At 43.2% G+C, this 12,381-nt stretch overlaps 1 protein-coding gene across 1 annotated transcript in view; it reads left to right on the forward strand.

Annotated features, from left to right (window-relative positions):
• SNIP1 (Smad nuclear interacting protein 1) overlaps window positions 1–12,381 on the forward strand; it is a 15,986-nt gene continuing 3,605 nt past the window's right edge. Inside the window, exons 1-2 of the mRNA XM_052637237.1 lie at window positions 1–262; window positions 2,243–2,345. Of these exons, the coding sequence (XP_052493197.1) occupies window positions 36–262; window positions 2,243–2,345 (330 nt within the window). The 5' untranslated portion in view covers window positions 1–35. The remainder of the gene's footprint in view (window positions 263–2,242; window positions 2,346–12,381) is intronic.

The following is a 12,381-nucleotide window of genomic DNA, read 5'->3' on the forward strand; positions in this document are numbered from 1 at the left end:
GGACCTATTTTCCTTGGCTCCGCAGATCTCTCGGCATGAAGGAGGTGAAGAACGAGCGGGAGCGGGGGAGCCGGCGAAGGCACCGGGAAGGGGACATGGTGGGGATCGCGCCGGCGGTAGTGGTGAAGCAGGAGCGGCTCAGCCCGGAGTCCGCGCCTCCCGTCCACCGCCGTCCGGATTCCTCCGGCGGTAGCCCGTCCCCACCGGCCGGCGAGTCGGGCCGCCCAAGTCACCGCGGGAACCGAGCCCGAGGAGGTAGCCGGTAAGTGGGAAGCATCCCGGGGTGGGTCTTAGGGCTCGTTGAGAAGAGAGGACAGGGCTAGCGCCAGAAACACACCTTGAACGAGGAACGCGGCAGTTTGGACTGAAAACTAAAGCGATAGAAGTGACCAGTTGTGCTTATGTGGAAGAATGTTTACTCCGGTACCTAATACTTGGATTGCAGCTGGATGTTAAGCGCTCAATGCCTGCTGCGCAGTCTCTTGCCCCTTCATTTCTGTGTACCCAGCATTTCACCGAATATAGTTCAGTTGATAGCAGTGATAATTTAAGTTGGAAGATTTTCCCCATCTGCTTGCAAAATGGAGTGCAGGCGTTATCTTTTCAATTATCTGTCCCAAGAAGTTTACATATCGAGGGCCTAGGCAATCTACCTGATATTCTTGCGGGGAGAGAATGTCTCTTGATAGACACCTTCATTTATTCATTCATTCGACGTAGTTTTCAGTGCAGTCGCTCAGTCGTGTCCAGCTGTTTGCGACCCCGTTAACCGCAGCACGCCAGGCCTTCCTGTCCATCACCAACTCCTGGAGTCCACCCAAACCCATGTCCATCGAGTCGATGATGCCATCCAACCATCTCATCCTCTGTCATCCCCTTCTCCCGCCTTCAATCTTTCCCAGCATCAGGGTCTTTTCCAATGAGTCAATTCTTCGCATGAGGTGGCCAAAGTATTGGAGTTTCAGCGTCAGCATCAGTCTTTCCAATGAACACCCAGGACTGATCTCCTTTAGGATGGACAGGTTGGATTTCCCTGCAGTCTAAGGGACTCTCAAGAGTCTTCTCCAACACCACAGTTCAAAAGCATCAATTCTTTGGCACTCAGCTTTCTTTATAGTCCAACTCTCATATCCATACATGACCACTGGAAAAACCATAGCCTTGACTAGACAGACCTTTGTTGGTAAAGTAATGTCTCTGCTTTTGAGTATGCTATCTAGGTTGGTCATAGCTTTCCTTCCAAGGAGCAAGTGTCTTTTAATTTCATTGCTGCGATTGCCATCTGCAGTGATTTTGGACTGAGTACCTATTATGTGCTAAAGACCATTCTAGGTTATAAAATAATGTGGGAAAATATGCAACGTTAAAAAAATACAAACAAATGTATATGTGGAATTTGACTTAAAATGGTGTAGAATTATATGCAGATAAAATTGAAAATGGTGGAGGGTTGGGGAAGAAGAGCATCCTAGGTTCTGGGGCTGCAAGGGTGAACTTAGATGGTCTGCCTCTAGATGGTGCTCTTAGATGGTGCTCTAGCCCTGAGACAAAATAACAAGCAAATTTGGAAAAGTAGTCTCAGTTAGTAACAAGTATTTGGGGGTAGGTTAATGTGATAGTGAGAGAGTTGAGGGAGGTGGTTTTCCCTGAGCTGCTGTCTGAAATGTCTACTATTTGACCTAAGACCTGAATGATAGGAATAATCTGCCTTGTTGAAGATCTAGGCAGAGGGAACAACCCATACACAGAACCTGAAGTGGAATTAATTGTGTTCTTCTAGAAATGGGGGTGAGAAGGGAAGTCCAGTGTAGTAATCAAGGAGAGTGGTAGGAATGACATTGGAGAGCGAGGAGATAGAGCCAGAGACTTTGCTGATAGATCGTGATTGTGTGGGGAAGGAGCATGGAGGGCTGTTGGTCGAGGGGAGAAAAAGAATCAGGGTGACTTCTAGGTTTTTTGCCTGAGGAACAGGGTGGATGGTGGCACTAATTATCCAGCTGGCAGAAAACAGAGGAAAGTGTCTTGGGTGGTTGGGAATCTAGAGTTGTTAATCTAAGTGAGAAGTTCTAGTAGGCAGTTACGTATGTGGAAGACATAGGACCAGAAAAGTGAAGCTCCTAATTCTTTTAGTGTGATCAGCAAAGACATGGTGTTTGTGTTAGTTGGGTATGCCTGATGCTTGGAGCTGTTTTGTATGAGGGAATGAAAGTTGAGATAAATGTGTGTACCATTTTCTGAACAGGTCCCCAGCCAAAAAGAAAAACAAATCCTCCGGGAGAAGAAGCAAGTCTCCCCGGAGTAAGAGAAGCCGAAGTCCTCACCACTCAGCTATCAAAGTAAAGCAGGTAAGTGGACTGAGATGTTTTCGTACTGGCTCCAAACCTAGAGCCTCTCCATCATAGGTAAAGTGGTGTGTGTGTGTTTTCCTGTACCTGCAGTGGGCTTCTCCAAAAACTGGGCTTTTTTTTTTCTTTTTTCTTCTTTCTTTGTTAAACTTTTTATTTTGAGAAAATTGTTGATTCACATGCAGTTGTAAAAGGTAATACAAAAGCCACAGTTTGTCCCAATAGTACCATCTTACAGAATTATAGAACAATATCCCAACCAAAATGTTGACATCAGTTCTGTCAAGATACAAAACATTTCCATCACCACAGGATTCCTCAAGTAGTTCTTTTATATCACACCCAGTTCCCGCCTACCCTTACCCCTCCAACTCCTGGCAGTTTCTAGTCACTTCTCCGTTTCTGTTAGTTTGTTTTCTCAAGAATGCTATGTAAATAGAATCACACAGTATGTAGCCTTTCTGGATTGGCTTTTTCCACTCAGCTAAGTTCTTTTGGAATTCATTTATAGTGTTGCTTTTGTCTGTAGTTCCTTCGTTTTTATTGCTGAACGGTATTCAATGGTATGGATTTAACCATTTGTCCATTAAAGTATATCTGGGTTGTTAGCAGTTTTTGGCTATTAGACATAAGACTGCTGTGTATACATTTCTGTACAGGTTTTTGTGTGAACATAGGTTTTCGTTTCTCTGGGATAGATGCCCAGGAGTGCAGTTTGTAGATGGTATGGTAGTTGCTTTTTTTTTTTTTTCTAAGAAATTACTGAATTGTTTTCCAGAGTGCTGTGTTAGTTTGCCAGGTCTTCCATAACAAAATACCATAGACTGGTTGCCTTAAACAACAGAAACTAAGAGGCTAGAAGTCAGAGATCAAAGTTTCAGCGGTTTGGTTTCTCCTGAGGCCTTTCTCCTTGGCTTGCCTTCTTTGTTGGGTCCTCATAGTCTTTCCCTCTGTGCGCTCCCATCTCTGACTCACATCTTCTTTAACCACATCAGCCATATTGGATTAGGGGCTTACTCATTTTAACTCAATCAGTTCTTCAAAGACCTTACCTGCAAAAAATCTGGTTACAGTCTGAGGTGTGGGGGTTGAGACTTCAGTATGTAAATTTGGAGGGGGCACAATTCAGTCCTTACAGTGGCTATCCCTTTTTATAATGTGAGTGATCCAGCATTTGGTATTGTGACCATTTTGACCATTCTGATAAGTGATAGTGATACTGTGATTTTAATTTGCATGTCCCTGGTGGCTAACGATGTTGGGCATCTTTTCATGTGTTTATTTGCCATCTGTGTTTCCTCTTAGGTAAAATGTCTCTTCAGATCTTTTGCCTATTTTCTAGTTGGATTGTTTTGGGTTTTTTTACTACTGAATTTTAAGAGGTTTTCTTTTTTTTGGTAATATATTCTTAGATACCAGGCCTTTTTGGAGTGAGAGGTTTTCCAGTATTTTCTTTCCATCTGTATCTTGTCTGTTCATTCTCTTAAAAGAGTTTTCCTCAGAGCAAAAGTTTTTGATTTGTTTGGAGTCCAGCTTGTCTGTTTTTCCTTTTACAGATTATGCTTTTGGTGTTATGTCTAAGAACTTCCCTGACCCTAGAACCTGAAGATATGTTTTTCTTTAATATTCATTTAAGTCCCTGATCTGTTTTGAGTTTGTTTTAATCTAAGGAAGGAGCCTTAAATCAAATTTCCTTTTTCGCCCGTGGATATCCATTTACTCCAGCACTAGGTGTGGAAAGACGATTTTTCCTCCCTTTAATTGTTTTTGCTTTGTCAGAAATCAAAAGTGTGTGTGTGTGCCTTTATTTCTGGGTCCTCTGTTCTGTGCCATTGATCTGTCATTCTGCCAGTACCACAGTCTTGATTACTGGAGCTATATAATCAGTCTTAAAATTGAACAGGCTGGTTCTTTCACTTTCTTCTTTTTAAAAATTGCTGGGACTTCCCTGGTAGGCCAGTGGTTAAGACCCTGAGGCATAGGTTTGGTCCCTGGCTGGGCGGAGCCAAGGAGGCACATGCCACAGGACACGGCCAAATAAATAGATAATTGTTCTAGGAGTTCTCGTGCCTTTATCTTTCCACATACAGTTTAGAACAATCTTGTTTATATCTATTAAAAAAACTTGCTAGGATTTTGATTGAAATTGTGTTAAACTTGTACTTTTTGAGAATTTTTAAAAAATTATGTAGCGTCTTCCAGTCTTTGAATATAGGTGTATCTCTGTTTATTTAGATCTTTGATTTCTTTTATCAGTGTTTCAGTGTACAAGTCCTGTATGTGTTTTGTTAGATTTGCACGTAAGTAATTTTTTTAAGTTATCATTAAATGATGGCTCTAGTCCATGGGGTCGCTAAGAGTCGGACGCAACTGAGCAACTTCACTTTCACTTTCATGCATTGGAGAAGGAAATGGCAACCCACTCCAGTGTTCTTGCCTGGAGAATCCCAGGGACGAGGGAGCCTGGTGAGCTGCCGTCTATGGGGTTGCACAGAGTCGGACACGACTGAAGTGACTTAGCAGCAGCAGCAAGTGATATTTTGAATTTCAGTATTTATTTGTTCATTGCTAGTACATAGAAATATGATCCATTTTTGTATGTTTATCTTACATCCTGTGGCCTTACTGAACTCATTTATTTTGCCTAAGTAAATCCCAACCTAAAACTTGGGATTTTCTACATAGATAGTCATGTCTGCACAGGGCAGTTCTGTCTGTCTTCCTTTCCAGTGCATGTTCATTTTATTGCCCCTTGCGGCATGGCTGGGACTCTCGCACTGAGTGGAGCAAGAGCAGTCAGAGCAGGCTCTCCTGCCCTGTCCTCAGTCCTGAGGGACAGGCGTTCAGTCATCGTCTTATGCTCTTTCCTCTAAGTTTTATTTAATTTTTGACAGTGCTGGGTCTTTGTTGCTGTTGTGGACTGGAGAATCCCAGGGACGCGGGAGCCTGGTGGGCTGCTGTCTGTGGGGTCACACAGAGTCGGACACGACTGAAGCAACTCAGCAGCATCAGCAGTGGACTTTCTCTAGTTGCAGTGAGCAGAGGCTACACTCTTGTTGTGGTATGCAGGCTTAGTTGCCCTTGTGGCATGTGGAATCTTCCCGGACCAGGGATCAAACCCATGTTCCCTACATTGCCAGGCAGACTCTTAACCACTGGACCACCAGGGAAGTCCTCAGTCCTCTTTTTAAAGAGCCTCTGGGTTACAACGTGCAAATAGAGACACTGGCATTAAGGAAATGGATTTTCCTATGAATTTGAGCCAACTTCTGCTACCTAAAAAGATTCAAAGCCAGTCCTGATGATCCTTTGTATGAGTTGGTCAGCCATCACCTTCATTATCTCAGAATTCAGCCACTGGAACCACAATACCCAGATCAGACCTCTCAAACCACTTGTAGCTTTGTGTGTGTGTTTGTACAACTTGCCACGGTTATGATTTAATAATTTTGGCATGTTAACATTTTGCAGATTTAAAAGGTACAGTATACATAGCCTGTTAGTTGGATGCATTCATATATTGTGATACGACTGCCATGGAAGCGGCATTTGCCAAGTCATATCATTATAGAGTAGTGTCACTGTCTATATGCATTTGTCTGGGCATTAAATCTCTATCTATGGCTTATTTACTATTTGTTACTGTTGGTACCCTTAAATACCATCAGTCTTATCCTCCCACCTCCCATCTCCCAGTGACCACCGTTTTACTCCCTGATGGTTTATATATATATAGGAGAGATAGATAAAGGAGCTTCCCTGGTGGCTCAGACAGCAAAACTTTGCCTGCAGTGTAGGAGACCTAGGTTTTATCCCTGGGTCAGGAAGATCCCCTGGAGAAAGGTGTGTGTGTTACACTCTTTTTTTCAGCTTGCAGTTTTTTACCCCTGGTTTCTAAATCAGCAACTTATAGTAAATCCTGGGGCCTATCACATGGAACTGTTTTGTAATTATTGTTACTTTGAAGAGTCTTAGTTTGCTTATCTATGTTAACTTCCCTTCTGACCTCAAATCTCTTAAAAGGCTGATTTTCTTTGTATCAGCTAGAAACTTGGAAATGGTTCTCATGCAGAGGGGATTGAGGACTTGATAGGCAGTTGAAAATCACTGACTTTCACCTGGATTATAAGAGTACACACAGCCTCTGACTTGTACTTAGAGATATTCTTTTCTGCACTACTCAGCCACCATTAAAAAAAAAAAGTTCAACACAGAGTTATATTCAACATAATTTAATAACCTAATATGGAAAAAAAATTGAAAAAGAATGTGTCTTTGTGTATAACGGAATTCCTTTGTATATGCCTGAAATGAATACAACATTGTAAATCAACTATATTTTGATTTTTTTTTTTGTTAAAGGGAGTGGGGGACAGGATTGTGGAAACCTGAGGAAAAAATTTGTCAATTGCTTATTTATCATCATAACACAGAAGTCTGTAAAATAAAAAGTGAGAGTATGGTTTATTTCTGTCATTAGCCCCAGAATCATATCCCTCCCCATGAACAAAAAAAACCACCTCAATCCCCAGAGGTCACCATTTTAATAGTTTGGTATTTATACTTCAGCATTCTATAATGCTTATGTTCTCCTCTTTTCTTTTATATTTTGGTGTGTGTGTATTCTGTGCAAAGATGCTAATTAACAAAAAGAATCATACTGTATCTGTTATCCTACTTGACTTATCAGTAGTTGAGAGTGTATGTTGAAATGTTATTTTGTGTTGTCTGGTTATGTAATTTGTCATATTCTCTCCAGAGCTTCTACTGATTTTGCCAAGTATACATACATGTACTAGAAACGAAGACAGAATTGCCCATTGGATTTAGCAACATGTAGGTCATTGGTGACCTTGACCAGCAATTTTAGTGGAGTAGAAAGGGTGAAGCCTAATTGGAGAATTCAAAAGAGATGGAAAAAGAATTGGGGACTGATTAACACCAAACTCTTTAAAGGAATTTTACTCAGAGAGTGAAAAAATAGAGTGGAAGCCAACATGGGAAAGGGGCTTTGGAAAACAGCAGATGCCTGTGCTGACAGGAATGGTTCAGTGCAGATCAGGGAAGTAGATTGTGTGCAAGAGAGGCAGGGATCACTGCGGAGATATTCCAGATGAGAGGGAAGCTGCCAGGTGTGGAAACTGGCTTTGGATAGAAGCACAGATAGTTTCCTTACGGGCATCAGAAGGGATAACAGTAAATGGGTGTAGATGCTGGCAGGTGGGCAGACATGGAAAACCCCTTCTGAGTAAGTAAAGGTGGAGAGGGCTGTGTAGGAAGAGAGGGAAGGGGTGAAACAGCCATCTTGGAGGAGCAGTAAATTAAGAAAATGTAGGATGGTTGCTGGCATCATTAAGGAGGCTTGGGTCATGCTCCTAAGGTGGGACCAAGGTGGGACCCGTCCAAATGGCTTATGCTTTTCTCTTGCCACTTCGATGTGCTTGATGCTGGTTGTGGTTTTGCCAGGACAGTGCAACATGAATGGCATGGGACAGGGGATTGAGGGAGTGATCACACTGCTTGACCCTGGAAATTCAGTAGAGGGGAAGGGAAGAGAGTGCATCAAGAGAGTGAGGGAAAGGATCGAAGGCGTGGATGCATCTTACTGGGATGATTGTTAGAGTTGGGTAAAATATGAGCTGGAAAGATGGGCAGAAAGAGGACTGCTTGAAAGTGAAATTATGGAGGGGCTGCAGTTATTAGAAGTGAAAAGGTCTGTATAACCATGAGGTGAGTGGCTGAGGAGAAATGAGGTGACATAAGACAATGGGAGGAGAGAAACGCAAAGAGTGGAGAGGTCGGCATGGTATTGAAATCAGCAAGGGTAATGCTGGAGAGAATGACGAGCTAGAAGTAAAACTGGTATGAAGTGAAGGGACGTGATTTAGGGTTAGTAAATGACAGCAACGGTGAGAGTAACGGGTCTTACATGAGAGTCGCTGCTGCATCTTTTCAGGGAAAAAGAAAAAGATGGGGAATGTTTTAGGATTGGCAGTGAGAAGAAAGGGCAATGCCTGCCATATGTGCAGTCCTGAAGATGGTGGGAGTTGAGGGGAGGTCAGAAGGAGAAAACCAGCTTCTTTGAGAGAGCTATGGGGGAACAGTGTGCTCAGGCAGAGTGAACTTGAGACAGGAACTATCTGAAAAGACCTGGAGGATGTAGGTTGGTTTTGCCAAGCTTTCCATTTCCAGAGGAAATAGAAAGTACAGTGGCTTTAGGAGTTGAAAAAGGGTGGAATTTGGGGGCAGAATCCATCATATACAGAGACTTATGGGAATTAGACTACCAAGGGAGGTGGAGGTGATGGCCCGGAGTCTGTGACTTCTTACAGTGACTCATTTAATCAGGGATAAAGGGGGTAATTCCGTGAATCAAGGCAAGTTGGAAGTGGTCAAACAGGAGATGGCAAGAGTGAACGTTGACATTCTAGGAATCTGAACTAAAATGGACTGGAATGGGTGGATTTAACTCAGATGACCATTATATCTACTACTGTGGGCAGGAATCCCTTAGAAGAAATGGAGTAGCCATCATGGTCAACAAGAGTCGAAAATGCAGTACTTGGATGCAATCTTAAAAATGGCAAAATGATCTCTGTTCGTTTCCAAGGCAAACCATTCAATATCAGAGTAATCCAAGCCTATGCCCCAACCAGTAACACTGAAGAAGCTGAAGTTGAAAGGTTCTATGAAGACCTACAAGACCTTTTAGAACACCCAAAAAAGATGTCCTTTTCATTATAGGGGACTGGAATGCAAAAGTAGGAAGTCAAGAAACACCTGGGGTAACAGACAAATTTAGCCTTGGAATACAGAATGGAGCAGGGCAAAGGCTAGTAGAGTTCTGCCAAGAGAACGCACTGGTCACAGCAAACACCCTCTTCCAACAACACAAGAGAAGACTCTACACATGGACATCACCAGATGGTCAACACCGAAATCAGATTGATTATATTCTTTGCAGCCAAAGATGGAGTTCTATATAGTCAGCAAAAAACAAGACCGGGAGCTGACTGTGGCTCAGACCATGAATCCTTATTGTCAAATTCAGACTCAAATTGAAGAAAGTAGGGAAACCACTAGGCTATTCAGGTATGACCTAAGTCAGATCCCTTATGATTATACAGTGAAAGTGAGAAATAGATTTAAGGGACTAGATATGATAGAGTGCCTGATGAACTATGGCCTGAGGTTCATGACATTGTACAGGAGACAGGGATCAAGACCATCCCCATGGAAAAAAAAATGCAAAAAAGCAAAATGGCTGTCTGGGGAGGCCTTACAAATAGCTGTGAAAAGAAGAGAAGTGAAAAACAAAGGAGGAAAGGAAAGATATAAGCATCTGAATGCAGAGTTCCAAAGAATAGCAAGAAGAGATAAGAAAGCCTTCCTCCGAGATAAATGCAAAGAAATAGAGGATAACAACAGAATGGGAAAGACTAGAGATCTCTTCAAGAAAATTAAGAGATACTAAGGGAAGATTTCATGCAAAGATGGGCTCGATAAAGGACAGAAATGGTATGGACCTAACAGAAGCAGAAGATATTAAGAGGGAGGGCAGGAATGCACAGAAGAACTGTACAAAAAAGATCTTCATGACCAAGATAATCACGATGGTGTGATCATTCATCTAGAGCCAGACATCCTGGAATGTGAAGCCAAGTGGGCCTTAGAAAGCATCACTACAAACAAAGCTAGTGGAGGTGATGGAATTCCAGTTGAGCTATTTCAAACCCTAAAAGATGATGGTGTGAAAGTGCTGCACTCAATATGCCAGCAAATTTGGACAACTCAGCAGTGGCCACAGGACTGGAAAAGGTCAGTTTTCGTTCCAATCCCAAAGAAAGGCAATGCCAAAGAATGCTCAAAGTACCGCACAGTTACACTCATCTCACACGCTAGTAAAGTGATGCTTAAAATTCTCCAAGCCAGGCTTCAGCAATATGTGAACTGTGAACTTCCAGATGTTCAAGCTGGTTTTAGAAAAGGCAGAGGAACCAGAGATCAAATTGCCAACATCCGCTGGATCATGGACAAAGCAAGAGGGTTCCAGAAAAACATCTACTTCTGCTTTATTCACTATGCCAAAGCCTTTGACTGTGTGGGTCACAATCAACTGTGGAAAATTCTGAAAGAGATGGGAATACCAGACCACCTGACCTGCCTCTTGAGAAACCTATATGCAGGTCAGGAAGCAACAGTTAGAACTGGACATGGAACAACAGACTGGTTCCAAATAGGAAAAGGAGTATGTCAAGGCTGTATATTGTCACCCTGCTTATTTAACTTCTATGCAGAGTACATCATGAGAAACGCTGGGCTGGAAGACGCACAAGCTGGAATCAAGATTGCCAGGAGAAATATCAATAACCTCACATATGCAGATGACACCACCCTTATGGCAGAAAGTGAAGAGGAACGAAAAGCTTCTTGATGAAAGTGAAAGAGGAGAGTGAAAAAGTTGGCTTAAAGCTCAACATTCAGAAAACAAAGATCATGGCATCTGGTCCCATCACTTCATGGGAAATAGATGGGGAAACAGTGGAAACAGTGTCAGACTTTATTTTTTGGGGCTCCAAAATCCTTGCAGATGGTGATTGCAGCCATGGAATTAAAAGACGCTTACTCCTTGGAAGGAAAATTATGACTAGCCTAGACAGCATATTAAAAAGCAGAGACATTACTTTGCCAACAAAGGTCCGTCTAGTCAAGGCTGTGGTTTTTCCAGTGATCATGTATGGATGTGAGTTGGACTGTGAAGAAAGCTGAGCACCGAGGAATTGATGCTTTTGAACTGTGGTGTTGGAGAACTCTTGAGAGTCCCTTGGACTGCAAGAAGATCCAACCAGTCCATTCTAAAGGAGATCAGTCCTGGGTGTTCATTGGAAGGACTGATGCTGAAGCTGAAACTCCAATACTTCGGCCACCTCCTGTGAAGTGTTGACTCATTGGAAAAGACCCTGATGCTGGGAGGGCAGGAGAAGGGGACGACAGAGGATGAGATGACTGGATGGCATCACCGGCTCGATGGCATCACCGACTCGATGGACATGAGTTTGAGTAAATTCTGGGAGTTGATTATGGACAGGGAGGCCTGGCGTGCTGCAATTCATGGGGTTGCAAAGGGTCGGACCTGACTGAGCGACTGAACTGAAGTGAACTGAAAGGGGATAATGATATTAGTTCTGGTGAAGTCAAGGCAGATGATGGTGGCAAGCTTGTGAATGTCTTGGGGTAGGAGGGATGGGTGTCTGAGGCTCCTTCCCTCTTGGTACTTGTCTTTGGAGGTTAGGAAGTCTAGGAAAACTGGATCTGGCTCTGAGCAAGCAGACCCCTACTTGACCTCTATGGATGGTAGGGAGAAGGCCTCGAGGCAAGGGCTAGGGATGAGGGTTGGCAAGGAAGTGGGGACAAGGTCCCAGTTCTGATGCTTGGGATTTCCTCTCTACCCCTTCCCAGGAGGGGAGCCTCACTTCATAGTGGCAGGTCCCCCTCTTGAACTCTGATACTTTAGCTATAAGATTAGTAAGGATAAACCTATCTTCATGTGTTCATTAGGTATTTATTAATACTTCTTTTGAAAATTTCTTATTACTATCCTTTGCCCATTATCCTCGGAGAAGGCAATGGCAACCCACTCCAGTACCCTTGCCTGGAAAATCCCATGGACGGAGGAGCCTGGAAGGCTGCAGTCCATGAGGTTGCTAAGAGTCGGACACGACTGAGTGACTTCACTTTCACTTTTCACTTTCATGCATTGAAGAAGGAAATGGCAACCCACTCCAGTGTTCTTGCCTTGAGAATCCCAGGGACGGGGGAGCCTGGTGGGCTGCCGTCTTTGGGGTCGCACAGAGTCGGACACGACTGAAGCGACTTAGCAGTAGCAGCCCATTATCCTACTAGGCTGATTTTCAGTACTGTTTTTAAAGAAGCCTTGGTATGTTTCTTCATTTCTTCAAATCTTTAAAAAGTATATCTGTTACAATTGACCCTTGGACAACATGGGTTTGAGTTGCACTGGTCCACGTATACGCAG

Source organism: Budorcas taxicolor, chromosome 3, assembly GCF_023091745.1.
Source record: "Budorcas taxicolor isolate Tak-1 chromosome 3, Takin1.1, whole genome shotgun sequence".
Lineage (NCBI taxonomy): Eukaryota > Metazoa > Chordata > Mammalia > Artiodactyla > Bovidae > Budorcas > Budorcas taxicolor.